Source organism: Amblyomma mixtum, chromosome 10 (genome assembly GCF_055824585.1).
Source record: "Amblyomma mixtum isolate Tamu chromosome 10, ASM5582458v1, whole genome shotgun sequence".
NCBI lineage: Eukaryota > Metazoa > Arthropoda > Arachnida > Ixodida > Ixodidae > Amblyomma > Amblyomma mixtum.
The window spans coordinates 153,645,399-153,671,619 of NC_143021.1; the positions used below are offsets into that span (position 1 = coordinate 153,645,399).

Here is a 26,221-nt window from a genome sequence, read left to right on the forward strand (position 1 = left end):
TCCGTCCCTCCTTTGACGTGCACTGGCGCCGTAGCACATTATAGCCAATCCACCCCTGTGTCAGCGCCCTTGACGTACGCCGCCGTGGCTGCACGGCCTGCGGTGTTACCATCTCGTCAGCCTGTTCTGCGCCCGGCACCGGCCCCACCAGCGGCTCCACTTCATCCTTCCCCTTCGCCATATTACAACCCTTGGCGCACACCGGACAAACGTCCGATATGCTTTTCATGTGGCTTCCCCGGACATGTGGCCCGCCACTGTCGTCGCCGCATGGTCGCCCCTACAGCGGTTGCGCCTCCTGCCTGCTCACCTCAGCAGCTCCGTTCTGTTCCACCTCCGGAGCCCTACGCCACTGACGATAGTCCGTATACGCCCCGTCGACCCCCGTCCCCACGTCGCCGTTCACTTTCACCTATGCGCCGTCGCCCTACATCCGCTGACGAGGGAAACCAAATTTCGCAGTTCCCGAGGCAAGAACTGCGTGCTCTTCAAACATCTCAAGGCTTCAACTTTAGCCCGCGAACATTCTATTGGTTTCAGTTGATGGTTTTTCTCTGTACGCGCTTGTCGATACGGGTGCTGCTGTGTCTGTCATTCATTAGAGACTGTGCCGTCGGTGACGAAAAGTGACGACATCATTTTCTGGTTTGTCTCTTCGGACTGCTACCGAAGAGAGGATCGCACCTTTGGCCGCATGCACAGCGCGGGTTGTCATTGCCGACATTTTGTACAGTGTTGAGTTCGTGCTCCTGCCGTCTTGTTCCCACGACGTAATTCTGGGGTGGGACTTCCTATCAAAAAATAACGCCGTGATAGATTGCGCACCGTGGTGTCATCCGTCCGTCTCACAGCCCTTGGCCGTCGCCGGTGGTACTTGTCAAGAAGAAAGATGGTTCAATCAGATTTTGTGTCGATTACCGCCGCCTCAACAAAATTACCAACGTCGCCAGTCAATTACGTCGTGGAGCCGCTCAACCCCTCTTCGGACCTGCGCCATCGCGGCCGGGAAACCGTCCACGTCAGCCGCCTGAACACTTACTACAACCCGCTCCTCTTGCCCTCGCCAAAGGTCGCCAGGGTGGCTCCTCTTCGTTCCCATGGTAATTGTAGCGAACCACGACGGCCGCGCCTGATCCGCCTAGGCCGATCGCTGCCAGAGCGCCGACGATGACGAAGCGTCGATAAAAGACGAAGTGCCGCCGCGCTGCACGAGCTCGCTTGGTTTGGACTGGCCGTCTCCTGCGCTGCCCACCGTTCTGCTCGCCGTTTTGTGTCGCCTGCCGTGAACACCACGCCCTGTACCATTTGTGCAGAAACCCCATTTCATTTCCTTTATCTTTCTTAGTATCGATGTTCCGTCGAGTGCGACATCGCAGCCCCAAATGAAGGAGTTCTCTGTTTTTTTTTCGGAGTGTCTAGCGTTCCGTCCAGACGGAACATTTGCTGCTGCTGCAGTTCCGTCCAGACGGAATAATTACTGCAGCTAGAGTTCCGTCCATACAAAAGACCGTTTTAGTTTCACGTACACACAAGCTTCACGTAAGTAAAGCATTTCGTGTCACCAGTGCTCATGCGCAGAACATGAAGTGTCTGTGTGGGTCGCACGGACGTATACGTGAGATTCGGATCTTTGCGTTGCGGTCTTCACTTGCTTGCGTACGTGGCGTTGGCAAGATGGCGGCGCCCTGCCCGCCCGCTTCACAACGATAACAGCTTCGTCGCTAATGCCTCGACGGGTTATCGTGCTGTAAATTGCTGTATATGCCTTCAGTTGGTCCATTCTTGCTCTCGCATGAAGTTTTAGGTGAGAACTAGCTTCTGTTTTCCAGATAGAAATCCGTTTCAGCAGCTTCCAAGCCTGACGGAGAAGCGTTTGTGGTCGTCATAGCAACGAGTGTGCCGACGGTCTCGCGAGACCGCGCGAAGCTCAGAACCTCGCGGGAAATCGCGAGACCCTCAGCATAGTCAGCGGGAAAAACAAAACAGTGCACGTTTTGGCTCCACACGCAGACGTCGTTAACATGAGTGGGACACCAGCGCGCCTTCGCTTCTCGAAAACCGATGATTTAAATATGATGCGGGACGTGAACGAATGCAATCTCTTTGATGATAACAGGCAACAGACAGTTCGGTGGAATGAAATCGCTCAACATTTGTGAGAAGAAAGAGGGAAAGTGTTTACCGCCCGCACTGTGGCTTGGCCTGGCTCCGCTCCAAGCAGCTGGACTAAGCAAAATTAGTTTTCTTTATCTGTACTAGATGGCGCGGCACTACATCCTAGCGACACGAGCGTGCGCTACGTAGACTGCTCACGTTTACATGCGTGAAGGCTCTACGTACGTAAAACTAAAACTGTGTAAGGTCCTTACGGTACATACCACACAAAATGGGTGACTTCTACCCACATAAAGCATTTCTTTGCCTCTGGAATAACCAGTTGACAAAGATGTGTCCAGATGTTCTCTCTACGCATGTATACGGCACCAAAATATCTGTCCGCGTACTGAGTTTAGTTACATCCTCGAAGGTATAACTTCCGTGCATGCATGCAGGATCGGGAAAATGACACTGTTAGAAGCAGAGTGTAGAAACTCTTCGCAAAGTATGTGAAGCCCTGTCGCTATTTGTGCTGCAAGATGACGTAGTGTGAAAAAGACTAAGACGTACACAAACGGTCAACAAGCATTATGCAAACACGCCAACAAACCCAAGCCAAAACTCGATCTATTGCCATTTCTCAATGACTGCTTGGAAAATAAAATGATGCAGCAGAATATCCTGTCACACATTAGGCGGAACAGGATTGCCACTTTTTTAAATGGACTTGCAAGCAAACTCGGCAAGCAAACTGGTTTCCAGATCCCTAACGCCAGCTTTAATTCCGTCTTGACATAACTCTTGTGGAAGATAATGGCGGACGGAACTATACGGTGTCAGATATAGTTCCGTCTGGACGGAACCCCATCGCTATATGCAGTTCCGTCTGGACGGAACTTTAGCGCAAGTTATAGTTCCGTCTAGACGGAACTCTAGCGCAAATTGTAGTTCCGTCTGGACGGAACTCTAGCCACAGCCTTTTTTTTTCGTAGTTTAGCGTTGTCAGATAACGGATGTCAGCAGAATGCATGGAGATTTTGTGCCAGTGCGGCCGGTTTTTTCTACTGTGACACGCTGTATCGGTAATTAATAATTTCGTCTCTGGATACCAGTTGTCTACCCTACATGATACTTCATGTTTTTTTTTTTTCTGTAAGAGCTCTGTGCGTGCGATTGTGCATGTGTTGACCCACGTGTTCATGCGTGGCAAACTCGTGGCAGTTTTTCTTTGCCTCAACTTTGCTGCTGTGGGTAAATTGTGTGTGAACGTATTCTGTCCATGCGTACGAAAGAATGGCAGACAGAGCGAAAATTGTAGTGGAGAGTTCAAAGTCTAGAGCCAGACAGACGAGCGAGACAATGAGTCCGGATATCTTTGCAGGCAGTGCGACATGGAGAGAAGAATGGGAGGGATAATGAGCCCGCATACGATCGTCTCCGAAGATGTCACAGAATGAGAGGGAGCTGCAGACCGGAAGAAAAGAGACAGCCGCCGTAGAACGAAGGTTCAAAGAAGGGAGGTCGAGTTGGTCGGGTACGCCGCTTTCATTCGAAACGGCGGATTCACAAAGCAGGACTATGAACCGTTGACTCATGAGGAGCAGCAGTAGGATGAAATGCGAGCAGGAATTCGAGTTGAAAACCTCGGCACCTGCAGCCACGAAGATAAGCCGTGCAAAGGGTGAAGCTGAATGAAAGAATAAGGCAACAGAAGCGCATGTGCAAGGGAATGAATCGGACCATTGAGGTCAAGAAACTACAAACGACTATGCGGTAGTGGTGTGGAACACGAATATGCTAAAATGTGAAGAACGACAAAAGAAAGACTAACGGGTCGATGCACGTGTAGAAGTCAAAGCATTGCCGGGAGGGACTGCGGAGTCCGTCACTGAACATGCAGATATTGGAGGGCCACTTAAGCTCGCCTGAAGGGTAGAACGCGCACAGCGTACTGAATTAATAATGACCATATATGCGTAATTTGTCACGGGAGACGTTACACACACAGATTCCTGCGAGTCATCAAGCCATCCTAGGCACAGCGGTGCAGCAGTTAACCCACGCGGCACTGCCTTGTAATAGCAGGAGCTGCCACCAGTGGGGCTTGTGCGACCCAGGTTGCGCTTCCCGAGGGACCAATTATTAAGATAACTGTCGCCTGCCGCTGCGGTTAGTTTGCTCAAAATCGGCTGCGCAGGTTGTGATAATCCCAAAAGGTCCCGTGACCTGTATTGCCCACCTTGTTGCTTCTCCGGGGATCTTTCGGTCGCAACGTCGACGACGCGAAGCCAGTTTTCTGCAGAAGGAGAGTCTTAATGCTACCTTGTAAAAACAGCCGGTGCACGAGAACAAGGAAAAGTGAAATCTTGTTTTGATGGCTAGAGGCTTTGATGACACTCACAGGGTGAAAATGGGTGCGAATGGCAAAGCATAAAACAAGGGCAGTGGAAGACCTGCCAACAATGACCCGCACGTGTCGATCGCTCTGTGTACACTATCAGACGTGTGCTACGAGGCCATCCGTTTAAAAATGCTGTGTTGGCTGCAAACTGGAACATCAGGAAGTTGGCACAAAAAATTTCGTTCAGGATAGCGGAATCAGATAGGAACTGCTGGTTTATTTATGGCTTATGGTTAGCAAGAAGGGAGTACGCCCAGACCCGCAGAAAAGAGCTGCTATCGAACTATTCCGACCGCCGGGCGATAAGAAAGCTGTGCGCAGACTCTGCGGACTGGACTGTGCGCGTATTACCGACGATTTGTTACGAACTTATCGCGTTTCAACGAGCCTCTGACCCAACTGACAAAGGCACACGCGCCATTTAAATCGGAAGCGCCGCACGCTGAATCCTTCAAGGAGTTTCAGCGTCGTTTACAGTCCCTACCCATCCTCGCACACTGTGGTGAAAGCGCTGAGGCTGAAATTCATGCCCACGAAAGTAAGCGGGTCTAGCCACCGTCGTCGTTCAGAAAACCGACGGACTGGAGAAATAATGGCATACGTTAGCCGTTACCTGTCCAGGGCCGGGGATAACTATTCGACAAATGAGAACGAATGCCTTGCCATAATCTAGGCTACGTCGAAATTCCACCCCTACCTGCAGTGACGACCGCCAACGTGGGCAGCGGTCAGCGGAATCTGTGCTGGCTTTCAAAATTCAAGCATCCCTCCACCTCCAGGAGTTTAACGCCCCGGTCGTTTGCAAGTTCAAACGTAAGCACTCTTTCTCCGATTGCTTGTTACGAGCCCCAGTAAATGCACCACCACTGGACGGAGGCTCCAGCTCTTTTCCACAGCAGCAACGCTCGGACCTTGACCTAAAGCCCTCATCGAATAGTAGGAAGGCAACGTTTCCTCACCTCCGCTTAGCTCGTACGAGGATTGTGCAAACAAAACATCCCACCTCCTTCTTGTACCTTCACGCCTGCACGCAGTTCTTCAGGCTTCACACAGTAACCCAGCAGCTGGACATCACGGGTTTTCTTGCACCCTCTGCCGCATTCAAGACAAGTATTATTGGCCCCGGCTGTCTGCCGATGTCACATATGTGAGAGCTTATATGTGAGAACCTGTCGAGATTGTCAGCTACGAAAGACCCCTCTCACCCGACCAGCAGGATTTCTGAACCCCATTGAAACCCTCAGGGCCCTTTCAGCAGATCGGCAATGTCTTGCTTGGTCCTTTCCAACGTCTGAAAATAAGTGGATCATCATAGCCATCGACTACCTGAACAGCGACGCCAAGCCAAAAACGCACCAAACAGAAAAGCATGAAAAGACGCCAAATTTTTCGTGCACTGCATTCCCCTACGGCACTGCGCCTCCGATGTGCTCATCACGGACAGAGGAACAGTATTCATGGTGCAACTGACGCAAGGCACCTTTTGTTACAGCCAAACCAGCAGCGACGGACAGCTGCGTACCTTCCACAGACCAACGGAGTGACCGAGCGCCTCAACAAAACCGTCGCCGATATGCTCGCCGTGTATATCGAAGCCGAAATCATCGGACGTCATCCCGCCTTAAGTAGTCTTGGTCACAACACCCCTGTACTGGAGACCCCCCAGATGGCACCTTTTAGGCTCGTCTATGGCAGGGAGGCCACGACCGCGCTAAACGTCATGTCGGCCACCGTTAGTGAAGAAGATAACGTCGCCCCCTACCTTCAACGCCCAGAAGAAGCCCGAAGACTTGTCCGATTAATGATCAAAGCTCAGCAGCGGACCGACGCCAAACGCTGCAAGCTACGAAGGCGCAACACGGAATGCAAGCCAGGACACCAACAGTGGGTTTGGGCGCCGATTCGCTGCTGCGTATTTAGTGAAAAGCTTTCAGCCGCTATTTCGGCCCGTACAGGGTTCTTCGTCGGCTAGCTGAGCTGGACTATAAAGTCGTCTCTGAAAAAATGACTGCATCCCACCGACGCCGCGCAATACCTGAAGTTGTATATTTCGTGCGTCTAAAGCCCTATTATGTGCGCTAAAGGAAGCTGTGTTTCCACACTCGGTGTTTATTTTTGCACAATCCATGAAATTGTTCGTAGGCGCCTTATGTTTTAAAGCATTGGTGGATGCTTCTTTGTGAGGCGTAGTGCCGTGAATCTGTGCGGTGTTTGTTCACTATTCAAAGCTGCCGGCACGCCGCTTTAACGCTATGTTTGTTATGCAAGACGCGACCAGATTTATGTCGATTAATCGCATCCAGGCGGAGCGGGTTTTACGTTGTTGCAGAATATTCCAGTAACTTTGAGCGCGTTATCTCGAAAGTTCGACATCCGTTTTAAATTAAGCACTGCCGAGAGTTGCGGGCATTCTGTTCCACGACCGCCGAGCAGGCCTTTTGCTCTGCTGCCCCCGAGTCATTCAGTTATTTGCGCGTGCAAGTCAGCCCAAAAAAAGATTCTGCTTGGAAGCCATTCTCGCTATCTTCCTTCTAGCGGGACGGACTGCAGTCACCACTACGTAACAATAAGAATATCCTAAGATCATAGAGATCGCGCTGTTATCCTATTAGTTGCCATACTTTGAACGAATGAGTGGCTACAAAATCTTCAATAGGGTTCGACCCCGGCCGCGGCGGGCAAATTTCGAAGGAGGCGAAATGCTAGAGGCCCGTGTACTGTGCAATATCAGTGCACGCTAAAGAACTCCAGTGGTCGAAAATTCTGGGGCCTTTCAGTACGGCGTGCCTCATAACCTGATTCACTTTGGGACGTTAAACCCCATAAATCAAACCTATTGGTTCCATCGTGGGCACACCGAACAGAGGCTCTTGGCTATGCCTGCCACATTGCTTTCTTTTCATCCACCCTTCAATATGCCTTCGGCTAAAAATACCGATGTTTTACCTAGGTTCACACACACCCAGGATTTCCTGATCGTGCTACTTCACGGACAGTCCCCGGAATTACGTTCTGGCTCGCAGATTTCTAAAGCCTTTCTTGAACAGCTTGAGTAGTAGTCCATGGTCACTTTTAGGTTAGCAATGAAGCGGATTCGCGGTGTCTGTGAGCCGCTTGTCCTCCTTTCAACGAATGGAAGCATCTATAAAATGATGAAACCTTTTTCTATCAGGGAACAGCATGCTACAGAATAACCAAGGGAATTCCTTCGATGTGCGCGCGTGTAAGCATGCATTTTATGCTTTGTGCTCTGCCCTGAGTGTAGCCACTCACATCTTTCTGGACTGCGACTTTCGGCTCTTCCCAACCCCTATAGATACTAGTCAGCAAAACAAGGAGAATAAAGCCGCCGTGGTGGCCCAGTGCTTCTGGTGCTCTCTGCTGAACCAAAAGACGCGGGTTTGATCCAGGCCACGGTGGTCGCATTTGGACGAAGGCGAAATGCTAGAGGCCTGAAAACTGCCTACTGTCAGGGCATGTTAATAAATAAACTCCAGGTGGCCGAAATTATCCCGAGCCCTCAACTACGGCGTTCTTCATACCGTAAGTTGCTTTGCGACATTAAACCCCCTAAACCAAAAACCAGAACGATTTCTTTACGAGGAAAGATAAAGATAAGAAGGGCGGACCAGTTACGCCAGAAACCTATTTAAGTAGCTATGTTTGGGTGGCAATGACGGTAAGGACGTACTGGTGATCCCTCTCTATTTGTGCTACACCGGAAGGCTTTTTCCTGGAACGACGGTGGGGGGGTATGGGAGGCACTCCAGGAGGATCGGGGTATTGCCATGTAGAATGCTAGAAGGTCGAATATGGGAAACAAAAAGAGAAATTACGGAGTGGTGCGTGGGGCCCAATGTGTGCATAATTCCAAGACGGGCAAACTGTTACTATAGGTTCGGCGCCAGCTTGCCACCTCCGCTTGACGGAGATTGTTGTGTAGTGGCAATTACATATAAATTAGGAAGTTTTCCCACTCTGATCAAAACTGACCTCAAATGAAAACGTCAGGAAGGCCTTCATATGCTTTTAAGCGTTTATATATCTAGCCCCGGCCGGAGCGAAGAAATATTTCACTGTGAATTGCCTGCCTTGTAAAACTTAAACTTTTTCCTGGGGAAGCCAACGAAACCCAGCTTTGATTTCTCTTTTTCAGGCATCTGCTACCTATTAATATTATTATTATTACTATTATTTACACCTCTCCTGCCATGTAATGATGAGTCAGTAAGTGCATTTCAGCGCGATGACTCAAGGCGCTTCCATTTTCTTCGCCACAAGCTAGGGAACAAATGGGTAGAGGGCTTTCTGGCACGCTCCTTCGTTTATTTCCTCCACCATTCTTCGCACCTTTCGCAAGACATGCAGATGACTGTTCAAAAGAATGTCACACCCACCATTTTTTGGAAACATTACAGGTGCCTCCAACAATAGGGAACAACCCTACTCCAGTGTCGTAGACCCATGTCCCTCTTGCAGTTAGTTGCAGCGCTGAAGTTTGATTTCGGGAGACCTAGACTAGCCAACCACTCTTTCAATCATGGATCCGGTTTACTATCTGCCTTAACCCAATTAAACCAAGTGTTTTTCGTATAACAAAATGTGTTTTTTGCAAGGTACTACATACCCCGGACAATGAACTTACGACTGCAGTGCGGCCACTGAACATCTTTCTGGAGTGTCAGTCACCAGGCGTGTGTGCGCGTGAGTTCCATTTTTGCACCACATTTTGGATTTCTCTCATTTCGGGATTTAATTCAGGCGCATTATAGCTGTCTTTTTCCAAGCCCTATTAATACTTGTCTGGAACAATCTTGTACCACTGTTATTAAGAACCGCCCCAATTCGAAATCTCAGTAAACCCTGGTCATATTTTTATGGTGCATAGACGGTGAGGAGGACGTTGAAGCTAATGATTGGGGTGACTTTGTTTGGTGTGCCTTCTGACTGCGGCCTGTGGCGTCTGCTGCTGTGCTAAACCCAAGTAATATTTGATGGAGGTGGGCGGCTCACACTTGGACCCTGGCCTGGACCTCTGCAGCGGACGTCAGCTTCAAGCCATCATTATGCCGTCCAACAACCTCCGGCCGCAGCGTCACCACCAGCGCCGACCATTGTCGTGGCGCACACTCGCAACCTTGGCACCTTTTGTGGCACCGATGACGTCGATATCGAATACTGGCTCGCCATGTATGAGCGTGTGAGTAAGCACAACCTCTGGGACAAGACCCTTATGCTTGCTGGCGTGATTTTCTATTGGCGAATACGATGCGTGTCTGCTTTGAGACGCATGAGGAAGGCCTAACCTCTTGGGATAACTCTAAAGAAAAGATCCGGGACTTACTTGCCAAGCCAATTGGACGCAAGCTTGGCGAAAAAAAAGACCTTGCATCTCGATCTCAGTCGGCTACACAGTAAAACCTCCCCTACATCTAGGGCGTCCTCGCTCTGTGCTGTAAAGTAGATAGCGCCATGTCAGAGATCGTCAAGGCGGGTCACATCCTAAAGGGGATCGCTGATGACGCTGTCAACCTTTTCCTGCGCAACGATTGTCCACTGGTCGACTCTGACCTCCAGGTATACCGGTAGTTCGAGCAAGCAGAACACCGCCGTATTGCTTCTCGTTTCGACCACCTTTCCAACACGGCGGCGACATCCTCCTGCGAAGACCTGCCAACACTGCAACAGCCGTCCCGTCCTGCCAAATTGACCCGAATTGTGCGCAGAGAAATGGTGGCTATGACTCCTGTCACCTTCGCCCCCACGCCGGCCTACGATACGATTGCGCTGGTCCAGGCCGTCGTTCGCCAGGAGTTTGTGAACGTGGTCCTCAATTGTGGCCTGCCCTCTGGGTCGCCCTGTTTGCAAACCATCACTTCACTGGTTGCTGCTGCTTCACCGACTCCGACCATACTGCCACGTTACCGCTACCGGAATCCTTCGAATTAGGTCACCTCGGACGACCGTCCAACCTGCTTCACCTGTTCGCATGCCAGCCACATTTCCCGCTACTGCCGCTGCCGTTGGTTTCACCGCCTCATCTTCGCTCTACTTACGATCGTCCTGCCGACTACGGACCTAGTTCTAATTATGATCGTCGTGCCGTATGCGAACCACGCCAGATGTCTTCCCGTGCTGAGTTTCGACACGCCTTCAACACTCCGACCCCGCGGAGGTCCAGCCGCTCGCCATCACCTGCGATCCGATGCTACCGTTCACCGCAAGCTGGCTCTCACTCGGAAAAATAACCAACCCACCTCCCTGAGATGACGCTGTATTGTTGATCCGGCCAGAAAATCCTCTCCTGACCCGTGATCCTCACGGCAACCTTCTATATATCTTGGTGGACGGTGCCCCAATCACCCCTCTGATTGACTCGGGTGCCCAAATTTCAGACCTGAGCTCCTCATTTCGCCGTCACCTAAAGAACGTTGGGACACCTGCCACTTCCTCAGCCGTTCGTGTCGCCGACTGAAGTGCTGCGACCGTTGTTGGACTTCGCACTGCGCGTGTTTGTATTGCCGGCCGTACTACATCGGTCCTGTTTACTGTCCTCGACCATTGCCCCCCCCCCCCCCCGCCCCCCCCCCCTCCGTTGTGATCCTCGGCCGCGACTTTTTAACGACGCACGCGACGCTAACTGATTGCTCTACTCGCTGTCTGCCTTTAGACTTGCCGCGCTGCTCTTAAAGCGCTGATACCAAGCCGTCCCGCTTACTTGCCGCTGAATTTATACTCCTGCCGCTCGACGCGGCAGTCTATGTCCCAATGTCCCAGTTTCTCGCCATTCCTGATGGTGCGTACGTCATGTACCAAATCAAGGACGTTGTCCTTCAGCGTAACGTCATCCTTCCACACACAGTCCTGATCGTCAACGGCAACCACACCTACCTTCCGATTTTGAACTTCAGTCTCTCTCCCCAATGTTTACCCCGTGGCATCGCACTCGCTAACTGGTTCCTTTGGCCGAATACACGGTTCCTGCTCTCACAGCTGAGCCTAACTCTGGTCTCCACGCTCGTCCTCGATCGGCCGCTTCGCACCCGGGCCCTACTTCTATAATGATCGCAGCGGGTTTGCCACCTGACCATGCCAACACCCTCTGCGCCCTTTTAGCTTCCTACAGCGATGCCTTCGATTTCGGGAATCGTCCTCTTGGCCAAACTACTGTCCTGACCCATCGCATATATACGGGTGATGCCTGCACAATCGCAGGCCTTATCGTGTGTCTCTTCCTGAGCGCCATGCCATCCAGACAGTGGTAGACAAGATGCCAGAGAACAACATTATCGATTATTCTAGCAGCCCATGGGCATCTCCTGTGGTGTTGGTCAGAAAGAATGATGGCAGGTGGCGCTTCTATGCCGACTATCGCCATCTTAATCAAGTAACAAAGAAAGACGTCTAACCTCTTCCGAGAATTGATGACGGCCTCGATTGTCTACATGGCACCAGCTAATTTTCTTCTATTGATCTCTATTCAGACTACTGGCAAACTGCTGTTGACGAACGGGATCGTGAGTAGACTTCCTTTTTCACCCCCGATGGCCTGTACCAATTCATAGCTATGTCTTTCGGTCTCTGCGACGCTCCTGCTTTGCCTCTGAGACGCTCCTGCTCAACGCTCCCGATCCTGCTCTGCGCCTGTTCGTGCTGCGTCACGATACTCTGCAACGATGCAATAAGCACCCAGATGGCACCGACCTCTTGCTCTTCTTCCCGACCCAACTCCGCACCACAGTACTTGCCCAACTTCATGAGGCTTTTGCTGCAGGGCGTCTTGCGTGTTACGCACGTACCACACCGTGCCCAGGCGGTTCTTCTGGCCTTGCTTTTACCGCTCTCTCCGCGGGTATGTTGCTACTTGCGAGCAATGTCAGCGCCGCAAAACACCCTCACATCGGCCTAGTGGCTAATTTTAGTCAATGGACATTTCGACTGACCCATTTTTCTATGTTGGGCCCAACCTGCTGAGTCCGTTCCCCCCATCAACTTCTGGGAACAAGCGGATTGCCGCTGCGACCGATTACTCTGCCGGGTACGCTATCACGCGCGCTATCCCTACCAGCTGTGCCCGATGTTGCCGACTTTCCTCTCCATGACGTCGGGCTACTTCATGGCGCTCCTCGTAAACTGCTTACGGGTCGCGGCCTCTGCTTTCTTTCTAAAGTGGTCCACGACCTACTTTGCTCCTCCTCTATCCGCCACAAGCTCACAATCGCCTACCACCCTCAGACCAACGGCCTTACTGAGCGCCTTATCCGCGCCCTGATAGAAACGCTGTCTATGTATGTCTGAGACCACCATCGTGACTGCAACGTCAGTTTACCTTTCGTGACGCTAGCCTACAATTCCACACGCCATGATACCACCGGCTACTCTCCCTTCTACCTGCTCTTTGGTCGCGACCCATCAGGGTCTGTGTGGCCGTGCGCGACTCCAGAATATAGCACGAGGACGCACAGGTACCTGTGCTGCGCTAAGTATCTCCACACGGTGGCACGTGAGCCCCCACAACCAGTTGAGGTTCGCATATAAGCACCACATGGAGAGGCTCCTTTACATGAGTGGAAAAAAAAATAATAACGACAAAAAATGGCGGTGCGATGACTGAAAGAAGCAATAAAAGTAAACACACACACACGCAGAGGTGACATAAATACACAGAATACACTCTAAATTGTGTCACTCTTGTAGCATTTTTTAACAGGGGAGATGTGCGGAAATGCATAGAAGCCAACAAATGAAGTTGAAGACAGCGCCAGTGCGTTAGAAAGTTTATCAAAAAGACAAATTTCATTCCAGGGAGCACCGCTTAGCTACAACACAACAGCAATATTAGAATAAATACAAATGACTCTCGAAATAATAGAGAGGCACAAAGAATCAAAATACAGTTAGAGTGTGAAATTATGTCCAAAGAAACAGAGTTTACCCAAACGCTGCGATCGGCAACAACTAAACGATAATAACGCGATGAATACACATGAGAGAAGAGCGTCACAGAATCCCTGCTTAACCACTTCCAAGCAGTATGGTGCTCGATCAGGGGTATTTTACACGGACGCGGCAGGTCCACACCATGGGGGTTGGTACACGGCTGCCGTTGTCCACCAAAACAACCCAGTTCAGGGCCTCACCTTCCGTGCCCCCAACATTACATTCGCGGAGGAAGTTGCTATCGCACTTGCAGCTGCGGATCCAGCGTCCCGAGTCATTATCACCGACTCAAGAGAAGCTTGCCGCAATTTTGAACAGGGCCAAATTCCAGATCGTGCTTTCCAAATTTTACATAGATGTGAGTACCGGGATTTCCCAACCCGGCGCACCATCATCTGGGCCCCAGCACATGCGGGGATAGAGGGAAATAAGGTAGCGGACACTACCGCCCGCGCGCTTAACCACCGGGCATCGCCTCTTTCGCCGCCTGATCCGGCTACTGATTTTAATCCGGCTATTACTTTTCGGGAGATCTCTCTCCTGTATCAAAACGCTCACTGCCGATACCCACCCCCCTGTAAAGGCCTCAATAAGGCAGAGGAGCGTTGGCTGCTTCGCCTCTACACCAACACGGTACTGTGCCCGGCAGTGCTCAAACATTTCAATTCGGCTCTTTCGGGCGAGTGTCCACACTGTGGGCAAGTGTTTGCGGAAACGTATCACATGGTGTGGGCATGCCCTGCAAATCCTGCTTTAGATATGATTCACAGGCTTCTTTGTCGTAATGTGTCTGGAAGCCAGATTTCAGTATGGTGGCCTTGATCCTTCTGAAAGAACGGCTTTTTGTGGTTACGTGTCTTGAACGGGAGGACATCTCGCAGTGATCGTATGTGTGCTCTGGGCTAATTTATTCTCAATCAGAAAAGAGTTTCAGTTTGCAATATGCACTGAGCACAGCACACACAGCTCTCGAGAAGGTAGACTACGTTTCTGGCGTCACAGTTGAAATCTCGAATTTTGAATCAGAAAGACGATGCTGTGCTTCGAGCTTCTGTGACCTTATTGATCATTGGACAGAGTTTACAGCGCGGTTTATTGCAAGGTGTGCACCCTGAGACTTCCACGTTGTCTAGTTTCGAGGAGGTTACGGCATCTTTGATAATTCTTGCCCTCCGAAATGCGACACTGGGTGGTTCGGGAAGCAAGCGCTTCATTTTGTCGCTCTGAAGGAGAATGTTCTGATGCTTTCTGGGAACAGCATTAGCATTCGGTGCTTATGGAGGATAGGTTAATATCAGATTAATTGGGAAGTTTGTCTGCGCAGTATTGATACTATTTATCATTGTATGGCGGTCTTGTGCTGGAGCTTTTTCTAAGGCATCGTCGATGTTAAGCCTGGGGTAGCGTTGTCGGACCAAATCCTTGCGCAGTGTCTCTCAGTTGAAAGAGAAGTCCTTTTCACGGGAGGAGATGCGTTTAAACCTTAGAGCCTGGCTATATGGTATTCCTATCCTGAAATTTTTTTCATGGCTACTTTCAAGATGCAAGTATTGGTGCCTGTCCGTTGGTTTTCTAACCACGGAGGTGAGAAGCTTGTTTTGCGAGATCTGAACTATGGCATCCAGAAAGCTGAGCGGAGAGGTTGAGTAGGTGTAGAAGAAAGAGATGCTTCTGTGAGAATTGTTAATGTCAGCGATGTGTTTGAATAGCTCTTCTTCCCCATAGCACCACGTAAGAAATATGTCATCTATAAAGCTCCTGTAAAAATGGGGTCGGAAGACACAGCTCTTTAGGTATTCGGTTGCGAGAATGCCCATAAATATATTGGCATAATTAGGACCTACTTTCGTGCCCTTTGGTCTGACACTACTTTGCACATAGTGGTCGCCGTCAAATTCAAAGTTATTTATTTCCAGCACCGAACGCACAAGTGTTTCAAGGGTCGTGCGATACACTGGTATTTCCACTTGGGAACCTCTGTAAGCGTTAACGAATGACCTGGTCCCATCCGAGTGGGGTATGTTGGTGTACTGAGACACGACATCGAGGTTAAGGAGTGTGCTGTTTTCTGGAATGAACAGATCAATTATATCAGAAAGAAAATGAGTTTTATCTTTGACAAACGAAGAAAATGTTGGTGGAATGTTTTTGATCAAGCTGTCGAGAAAACTGAAATTCTTTTCTGACGTGGTTTCTATTCCGGAAATAATTGATCATCCTGCAATATTTTCCTTATGTAATTTTGGCAGAAGGTAGAACACACCGGGGATGGGAGACAACAAAAGCAAATACTTGGCGATTTTATCAGTTATTTTGTTCTCCTTTATGGTCTTCTAGGGTGATTTGGACCAGATGTTTAAAATGTATTACATATATGAGTTTTGTATCGGGCCTTTAGGAAGAGCGATAACAGCTTTCAAAATTTCAATATTGCCAATGTCTACTTAACGCTGTATTGTAAAGAATTCTTGGCATAAGGTAAGATTAAACATAATCCACCGCTATTGCAACGCGAGCCAGCACACGTCATTGAACGACGCCCCCAAAAATTAACACATCCATTGCATTGTCATTAAAAAACAAGGAATACCGGCAAAGTGGGCATTAAGAGAAATTGCTCTATACCCGTGTAGGGCAAAAGTGCAACAATAGGCATCGATGGTGCTCAATAGGCATCGATGAGTCACAAACAGTAGTGCAGCACAATACCCAAGTTTGAAGTCCAGTGCAGCGATAACCTGTTTGGGGCACAGGTGTTCCAAGAAAAAGGAGACGGCCGCTGAGCTTTGTTAGAAGTATTTAGCTAGAAATTGGCGTCGCTCTTCTATTTACTCAGAAACGGTTGATGTGTTTTGAGAACTAAACAAACGGAATGACGCTTGGTGTTTAAAAAAAAAAGTTTTATTACCCCCTTCTACCTAAGGCGCATAAGCAGTAAAAATCAGGCTATGTTAGGATTCACGCAGAAGTGATTTTTTTTTGTTTTTCTGTTCACAAATGAAACTTCTTTTCGGAGCTTTACTGACGCTCACGGTACATCTACGGATTTATACCGTTGCTGCCAGAACAATAGAGCACGTTAAACTTCTGCAACCATTTCCACGCGTGACGTCTTGAAAATGAGAAAGTGTCATCCGGTTGTGCCGACGCGCACACGTTGCATTTTCCAGGATTTTAACAAAGCAGTATCTAACTTGTGCTACCTAGGGCGCAAAGCCAACGCTGTTTATTTGGCTACTCAGATATAAGGAGCGTCAAGTGTGTGTAGCCTGTTGCTAATATTGGCGTAATTATTTTTATAAATAAAATATGCAGAATGCAAAGGCACCTAGAGGAACAATAAGATTTGCCATCTTTTTTCCCGCTGTCCTTGGCCAGTTCAAGTATCTTTAGTGCATTATTTTAGTTATAAGTAATAAATTCTTAACGCTGCTGTAGCATAAAAAACAATAATCAGAAAGTTGTGGAGCATCGCAAAATAGCTATTCTCGCTGTATTTTTGAGCACCGAGAGCAATTCATAGTGCGAAGCAATTAGATGCTGTGGCCGCATAGATCAAGACGGACCTAAACGCGAATGCCAGCAATGTGAAATTCAAGCACTATAACGGACAGAATTAGGACACCCCTACAAGTTCTGGCCAATGCCACTTTGCGTGGGAACGCCCCCTGACAAAGCACTTGTGGTATAGAGACAGGACGGCTGCGGCGGTCTCGACACCAGAAGTGGCAGAAGTTATTTGTCATGTGGTGCCCACCCCGCAAAGTAGCATTGATCGAAACTTGGAGAGGGGGGGGGGGGGGCGTTTTCTGTCTCTTTTCTTGTCTACGGTTGTACCTTGGCGTGTAACAGTCGCTGAACGCTGCTCTTGCACTGAAAAGAAATCCATTTCTAATGTTAGGCTTTAAACCCTGTGCGAGTAGCATTCGTTCTAGTGTCGTGCATCGCCGAGATGGAACGTATCTTGCATCTGAAGAGTTAAATTGTGCAAGTAACTAATTTCGAGATAATTTTATTGTCGTCGGAGAGACCACAGTTTGCGAAAATAAATGCAGAAAAGCCGGATTAGTTGGCCTGTATACCACTTTCACTGAACGGCACAAATTCTCTTTGTGCCTAAAACAACACCGAATTATCGCCCTGAAAACATTTAGAGAGATTCTGCATCAGGATAGCAGGAAGGAAAAATTAAACATCATTGGGCAATATATAGTTTGTAATGAGAAAGAATTTACATCAGCCATATTGATCAGTGAAATAGTAAACTGCAGCTACGTGAACGTTTTAACCCCTATATTTTGACACCCAGTATTGCTGAGGTATCCAGAGTCATCGGTTAGACAAGTTGCATATAATTGCTTGGATATGTAACAATTCTGGATTGTACCACAGTGCAGTGCAGCAACATTGTTAGGCTGCATCAGTCGTAATAAACATTCAATATATATGTAAGGGTGGAACGTCAATAATAGGAGCACGGCTCCCGTTCTACATCTGAAACCGGAAAAGGAAAGACAAAAGCTGGGTGAGGCCGTATATGGGATGGTTATGGCACTGGACACTAGAAACGCGCATTGCATGCAAGTACAAATATACCATTCCATAAGGAGATTCCCCATATATCTCACGCCACAGCGTTCATAACGGGTGTGATGGCAGTTATCAAAATTTGAAAATAAAACTGGACAATCACCTTTGACGCGCACCGGTCTTCGTAACGCTTAGCGCACTCTTAAAAGGAACTCTGTGCTAAACGAGAAACAAGAAAGGCAACTCAAGCCAAGCATACGCTTCACGACTACAAAAAAAAAAACCTTTGCCCTAGAGTGCCTAAGAAGGTATTCTTAGCGCTCGTCCCTGTCTACTTCTATGTCCGTGTCTTTTATTGCGCCCCTGTGTCCTCCTGAAAAATTCTAAAAGAAAACTGAAGAAATCTGAATGGCGCTTGCTTGCGCGGCAGCACGACATGTGTGAGCGGTCGCCTTTAGGAACTGCGCTCAATGACGGAAAACAGATTTCTTTTTGCTCCATTTTTTTTCGTCCTTGGGATTTTTGTAGTCGTCCTCTGCTTTTAACGACGCGACATCGGTCATTCTCTACTTTACATTCATTGATCTCTGGGAGCCCACATACCATTCCTGGTACGACGGTGATGTGGTTAAGCAATGCGCCACTGGCCTGCGATGGCAGGTGCTGCTATCCGTGGGGCTTGTGTCTTAAAGGTTGCTCTTCGGGGGCATCCTCTCGCGACCCACCATTAACTTCGGTGCGACCTGCTCCGAGCTGGTTTTCTCACAATCCCGTGGGCAGCATTTTATACCCAGTGCTTCAATTCTTGGCTTCACGTATGGCTTCGTTATTTCGCCGCGACGTGCCGGCTGTAATGCTCACACATCAATAAAACAAATAAATATAGCAATACATGGATTGTCCAGACCGTTTACGCAGCCTTCCACTTGAACGCGTAGTGAATTTGAAACAGAGCAATACAAGCTTTTTAACAGCTTCGCAGGAATTCTATACGAACTCTAGTCAGTCCGTATAATAAAGAATTCTGTGTTGTCATGTAATGACTAATATCGGATAGTGCCTTCACCTCTTTTGTTATAGCGGCCACCAAATGATAAACTGTTCACAGAATGAAAAGTGGACACGACACTTAAGCTCGTGCTTTAAGGGCATGACGCGAAGGCTTTAATGGGTTATTGCCCGTATAAGCGGAATTCATCATTCTCGATTTCACATTTATAGGTCACTGGGAGTTCTGATACCACACCTGGCGCAGTGGAGCAGCGATTGAGCACTGCGCCACTTCCGTACGAAGGTAGCTGCTGCCGCCAACGGGGTTTGTGAGACCTATATTGCTCTCCCCGAGTAATCTCTCTAGACCTGCCATTAATTTACCTGCAATCTTCCATGGTGGTAAGTTTCCTCACAATATGTAGGGAAGACTTAGATGAAGTCACAAGGTAATATGACCTAGAGGGCCAACCGGTCAGCTTAAAGGTGCACTGAATAGAAATGTGAACTTATATTTTTGCCCCGGGAACTCGATCTACACGATCCCAGCATTCTTAGGAGCCCTGATTTATTGCCATGTGCGGCCGATTTCCCTAATTAAATTAGAATAACGTCCGGCTCCCGCCTTTATTTTTCAAATGCCCCGCATGCGCTGTGAGGAGTCGACCAACGCATGGATTGCCTTTCAGCCAGCTCCGTGGAAGCTTGCCGCTCTGCCATCGGCGGAGTAATACGTAGTAACCCGTAGTAGCAAGTAGCCCGCGCGTATTGTTATTTGTACTGGCTCATTTTGCGGCTATATTATCTGCGAATGAAACTATTTATTCACGGAAACCTAAAAAACAAAATAAAACGAAAGCTAAGAGCATAGCTCCGGTAAGCGTGGAAGTGTACGCCATGCGTGAACTGGCAAAGCTTTTAGACATTGTTAATTTTGTGAATTAGGAAGTTGCAAATATTCACAGGGAACTTTTTCGATTATTCTCGATAGTAGAAAATATACGTGTATTAAAGTGTTATATGACATGTATAATAAGCCAGGCGGTTGAAAAGAATTGCTAGGTGTAGTTCATATAAAGAAAACTAGTTGTAAGGAATATAGATCATCGTTAACAAAATCTAAGTAGGCCTTGACGAATGCAGACATATCCATAGCACCGGTGAACAGCACTACCTCGATAATAGGAATTCCAAACCAGCTTAAAAGATAGATGGACATCTCAAGGGATCGTCGCCTCAGCTAAGAACGCCATACAGTTTAAGACTGCGAATATATAAAGCGCTCAAGCAGGAGATAACGAGCATAAAACGGCAGCCATGAGCTGCTTAATAGCAAAAATTGTAGGACGCACTTTCATAAGGGTGACCATCGAGAGGAAGTGAAATGAGCTGTAGCTCCTGTAGCTACCGGAAAAGGAAATGCTCTTTTCTTAGCCAATAAAAAACTGAGCTATGCTCGACAGCGCCTGGCCAGCAGACAAAGTAACCGCTCCTGCTTTCTAAACGAGGACCCCATTTTACTTAGTAACGCGGGATAGGACACTTTTATTTTAAGACGTAAGCCTTACTTGCTCCATTGAGCTAAACCCGCCTCTCTGTCCGAGTGTTTGTGTTGACACTTGATGGCACTCATAAAAGATAGCGTCCTCATACAACCTTGCAGGTGGCAACCTGGATCACACAAGTTCGCCCGTTGGCGGCACCTGCCATCCCAGTGCACTGGCGCACGGCTTAATCGCTGCACCACTGCGCCATGAATGGTGTGGGGACTACTAGAGATCTATAAGTGTTATGTAAAGAGATACCAATTATGCATATAGTGACATTAACCCACAAGCTATCGCGCCACACCCAGCGGGCCCCGGTCGGGTGGGGACTGCATTCACAAAGTTAGCACGCAGATCAGAAGGGGTGTGGCGGCGGCTACATAGAGCCATGCAGAGGTAAATTTTCCAACTGCTTGGCATCGGCTTACATCACGCCGCGCGGCGACTGCGTTCCCAGTATGAGCGGGTGCGCGTATGCCTTCTCACACATAAGGAGTCTGAAGTGTCTCTGCGAGTTTTTAGTCTTTTTTTTTTCATTCCTCCCATCGTACCCACGAGGGACTAAGCAGCGTTGTGGTTAGGGTGCCGATGGCTGAACCAGGTTCTACTGAAACTATGCTTGTGTCTACAGTAAGCAACCTGCAAGTTGTTAAAAGTTTCGTAAAGATACTTCGAACTATTATGCGCACCTACGCATTCTTCGTCCCTGAGCAATGAAGAACGGGCGACAGGTTCTTCAAGAATAAGTACAGAAGGTGTTGACTGCGTTCGAATCAGTGCGGAAGCAGGTATTCGTGCTAATCAGTAGATGATGGTGAGCCGGTAGTGCCGTGCCACGGAGAGCTCGCGCTAGGCCAGATGCAGGCACGCAAGAGAAGAGAGAAAGAGAAATAATTTTAATGAGAAGGGATTTCGGACACTGAGGTCCCTGGGTCCCCGCTCTACAATACTATACTATACGTTCACGAGTTCATGGAGTTCCGCCGCAGCGGTGGCTCAGCGGTTATGGTGCTCGGCTGCTCACCCAAAAGACGCGGGTCCGATCCCGGCCGCAGCGGCTGGAATTTCTTTGGAGGAGAAATTCTAGAGGCCCGTGTATTGTGCGATGTCAGTGCACGTTAAAGAACCCCAGGTGGTTGAAATTTCCGGAGCCCTCCACTATGGCGTCTCTCGTAGCCTTAGTCGCTTTGGAACGTTAAACCCCATAAACCAAACCAAACCAAACCAGTTCATGGAGTTCCATGAAGTGGGCGGCCCGGTCAGTGGCGATCTTCTGCCTGACCAGGTCTGTCGAGCGCAGTAGGACCTCTCATTCCTCCAAGTGGTCAGGTGCTCCGAGCCCCGTGGTGGAGAGTCGGCAGGACATTCTTGGAGAATGTGGGTAAGAGTAGCGTGTGGGTGGGTGCACTGGGTACAGGAGGTGGTGTAAGTTTCCTGGGGGATGCCGGAGAAAAAACAGGGGGAGGGAACAGTGTGGGTCTAAGGCGGCGCTATTCATTTAGTGGTAATTGTCAAGTGATTGGTGTGGATGTGGGGTATAGCTGGGGTTCGAAGCGATATGCCTGGATCAGCCCGCTGAAAGAGTGCATGCGCTCCCATGAAGAACCGGACGCCGAATCCGCCCAGTCAATAAGACCTTGGGCATTATCCTTGGCAGCTTCGCTGTCGGGGTTCCCAGAGTGAGCAGGCACCAAGATCAGCTCCAAGTGCCGGTCGGTAGTAGCATATGGTCGGCAGCTGATATGAGAGTTTGGAGCATGGCAAGAGACGATTTTGCTTGGGTCAGTACCACTGATTAGTGCTAAGTAGAGGACGACGATGAGCGGCCAGTGCCGTGGTAGGGAGCGCTCGCGAGAGGCCAAGTGTAAACAGGCCACGCAACAGACAATGGACGATTTTTTTCGCGGTCTGTACCTATCGGATTAGTGCGAACTCACAAAAATTGTACGCGACAGACCAAAAAAACTAAAGGGCGCTTTTTATCTAAAAGGCGCGAAATGCTGACTCTTTCACATGGCTATATTCCTCTAGTGTAGAAGAGGGGTACTAAATGAAATCGCTTGTAATGTGAAGCAAATACTGAAGTGGCCAGGTGTCCTGTGCACACCTCCAATAGCATGTGCTATTTGCGTATAAGCTTAGTTGTCAGCGAGGGAAAAGCACTTCTGACAGCTTTGGAAATCACCGTGTAACACCGGCTGTGAAGTTTAGGACGCAAGGTTGGGAATATGAATTGTTGCCTCGGATGTGTCCCTGTGAGGAAGCAGGTCAGTCCAGGAGCACAGTCTTTCAGTCATACTGTTAAGGCTTCAGTGCTGTTATTAAACAATTCCTTCATCTATCTGCGGCTGTCCAGTGTTTTCTGAGTGCGCAGAAAATAGTGTGTTACCACATGAAACTGAGTTGGAGTAGTCGGTAATTAAAAAAAAAGTCGGGAGAGACACTTCACATTGCTTACGCGTAAAAAGGAGTGAGCCCGCCCACTCACTGCGTGAACGCAGTTGCTGAGCGCTGCGGTGATACATAACCTGATGCCACGCAGCTGGCAGTTCTACCTCTGAATGGCTCTACGTAGCCGGTGCCGCAACCCTTCTGATCTGCGCAGTAGGTTAATGAAGGCGGTCCCCGCGGTACCACGGTCCAAGCTCCACCTTAATAGTATGAAGCGAGAGCTAATGGGTTAATGACCATAAATGCACAATTAGTCTTTCTCTATTTAACATTCACAGAACCCTTGGGGTGCTCATACTACTCTTGGAGCCATGGTGCAGCGGTTAAGCGTTGCGCCACTGGCGTATTATTGCAGGTGTTTCCACTGGTGGGAATTGTGGAATCCAAGTAGTCCCGAGCGAGCTGGTGCGATTGATGTTAATTTCACCGCCACCATCAGGTTGCTTGAGGACGCCGTCTTTTATAAGTGCCATCGAATATTAACACACACATACGCACACATAAGGGTTGTAGTTCAGTGGAGCAAGCAAGGCTTGCGTCTTAACATCCTAACATCACCGATGTGCTTAGCTTACTTACTATATGAGAGACGAAGAAGGAAGGGGCTGAAAACAAAAAACGTGACTTGATTTGCGATTTGATGTAATTTAAGTCAGCCCCATAAATTCAACGAAAAGCTCTGATATCACCTTATCCATAGAAATAATTTTTTTGAAGAGTTCTCATTGTCGTCGATGAGATGTGGTCTTTGTGCATTCATTTCATATGTTTGTTTCTCAGAACAGAACAAAGAACGCAACAGGATCAATGTAATCGGTGTTATTCTTCCTCGTGCTGCATTTTTTCTTCTATTACAGTTTTGAAATTATTGTGGCTTTCCTATTAAGCTGACTTCTTTTTATTCGCGGCAGAGGTCTCTTTACCTTGCATGAGTATGATTTGCTTATATATAAAAGGGAAAGAGTACCCAGGTACATTGGCAACGCAAGCCTAGCGCCATGGCATTCTGCACACTGCTCACGCTTTTTCTCTACGGCGTTTCCGCTGGGCAATCATCAGAAGCGATTGGTATGCATCAATCTTCTATTTGAACTTACACTCGTAGTATTTCGTTAGTTATTGCTTGTTTTCGTAGCTGAACTACCATTCGGGTTGGCAACTGGAGAACGTCCGCGTGAATCCGGGATGGGATTAGGCTATTAGCAATTGAAAGCTGCAGCGGATGCAGTTGAGGTTTTCGAAAGAAATGGTGGCAGGTGAAAGGGTTGCACAAAAGCGGTACATCAATTTTCTCTCGGGAGCTCTTAAAACTTAATGAACCCTTTCTCCTCCTTTTACGTTTTGTGCTACGATGGGAAGGATGTGGACGTGGAAACATTTTGATTCGAGGCTGGTTCTAAATCGTAGTGAAAAAGAGCGCTTGCTATGCTAATCACTCTTGGTTGTCGGAGAGCTCTGATTAAAGTCAAGCTTACTAAGAGGAACGGGGAGGGTGAGGAAATTAATTGTAGGTACTTTCAGCGCTGCGTGATAATAGGATCTGCTTGTCCTCCAGGGAGATTGCTAAGTGATGTGCATCATCTGATAAAAAGTTGCAGGGGATTAGTGGAGCGATAATTGTTAATGTGAACTTTGCGGAGGAAAAGAGCTAATTGCTTCTTGGGGTAGAGATGCCGCTTGTGGAAGATTGTGAAGTTTCTATGACATTCCATAAGAGCTCGGTTGTTTGGTCTACATATAGCACTGCGTTTTCCACTCACGTTTAATTTGGTCAGGGGATCGAGATCTTGAGACTAATTTCGTAGGACTAGTTAACGTAGCATCTCATTTGCCTAAATGCCCGCATGGTAACGTATCAGTGCAAGGTTATTGTAATGATGTAAATGATGTAGTTTTCGTTATGAGATTTCACTACACCGTCATAGAGGTAGATTGCAACTGACTCCGCTGCATATTGCTAAATGTGTTAGTATATTTATAGGTAATTATAAACGTGTTCTGTGTAATAATTACTAGACATTCTTATCAGTTTGATTTCCAGCTTGGTTATGTTCTGAAGGTAAGAAAAATGCGCAGCCGAGTGCGTGGTCGTGGCTGCGTTTCTTGAGCATATATTAAGCACGCGCATATATTTAGCACGCGCTTCTGCTTCACGTGGACCTTGAAGTAGACGTGGCGTGATATGTACATATTTGGAAATATGATATTTCATGGCAGCTGAGGGTCCTGGCTATTCGATGTGAGCTGGCTAGGGAATAGTCTGTGTTACCTTGAGGATGTCTCTTCCTGTTTCATACGAGACAAGCGTGCCAAACCTGTCTGCCTATCTGCCCCGGTAGTTCGGAGAATGTGTGAAGGAGGTTCGTCTGTTGCAGCCATCGTCATGAGGTCTGCATGGGTGGACCCAGTGCAGCTCTGTGAAGGGTATCAAGTGCAAAATTATGTTTTTAAATATTTGCCTATGTTGTCGTTATGTACAGGATGGCGTACGCGTGTCTGGTACAGACACGTGGGCTACAGCCAGAGTGGGGCGAGATGGGATACAGATTTGTAAATTGCCGCCGTTATTTTCATTCCCAGATGTAAAAAAAAGTGAAACTGCTTTACGGCTCCCGGTCCTCCTTGTAAAGATTAATTAAATGAAATGAAAAAGTAATCTGTAAATATAATCTGTAAATATTGTTGCGGAAAAGAATATATTTACAGATATTTACAAATAGACAAGAGCAGCTGCGGGCGGCACCGAGAACACAGTCCGAACTTCGTTGTCGTCTTCTACTCTTCGCACTCGTGCCATCGCTCTTTGTCGTCGTCGTCTACCCGCATCAGGTTCCCCGGCTGCTGAAACGCCGTCTCGGCGTTAGGGCGGCGACGTATGAGCGTCGTGGTAAGGTTTAAGGCGACAGACGTGGACGATGTCGGTGGTGGCGCCAGATGACGAGGGCGAGGTTTCAAGGGGAGCAATTTCATAGTTCACGTCGGTAACACGGCGCACGACACGGTAAGGGCCACGGTAGTGCGAAAGGAGCTTCTCGGAGAGACCGACGCTGCGAGAGGGCGTCCAGAGAAGGACGAGTGATCCTGGGGTATATTCGACGGCCTGGTGACGGCGGTCGTAGGCTGACTTCTGGGAAACTTGAGAGGCTTGGAGCCTACTACGTGCTATTTGGCGCGCCAGCGTGGCCTGGGAGATGGCGTCCCGAGCGTAAGCAGTGGTGGGGGCTGAAGAAGGCGGCATGAGTGTGTCCAAAGGCAAGGTGGGATG

At 48.6% G+C, this 26,221-nt stretch overlaps 1 protein-coding gene across 1 annotated transcript in view; it reads left to right on the plus strand.

Moving 5' to 3' along the window:
- The first annotated feature begins 10,237 nt into the window (after positions 1-10,237).
- LOC149327412 (kunitz-type U19-barytoxin-Tl1a-like) overlaps positions 10,238-26,221 on the plus strand; it is a 35,078-nt gene continuing 19,094 nt past the window's right edge. The window contains exon 1 of the mRNA XM_089564868.1: positions 10,238-10,358. Within this exon, the coding sequence (XP_089420994.1) occupies positions 10,238-10,358 (121 nt within the window). The remainder of the gene's footprint in view (positions 10,359-26,221) is intronic.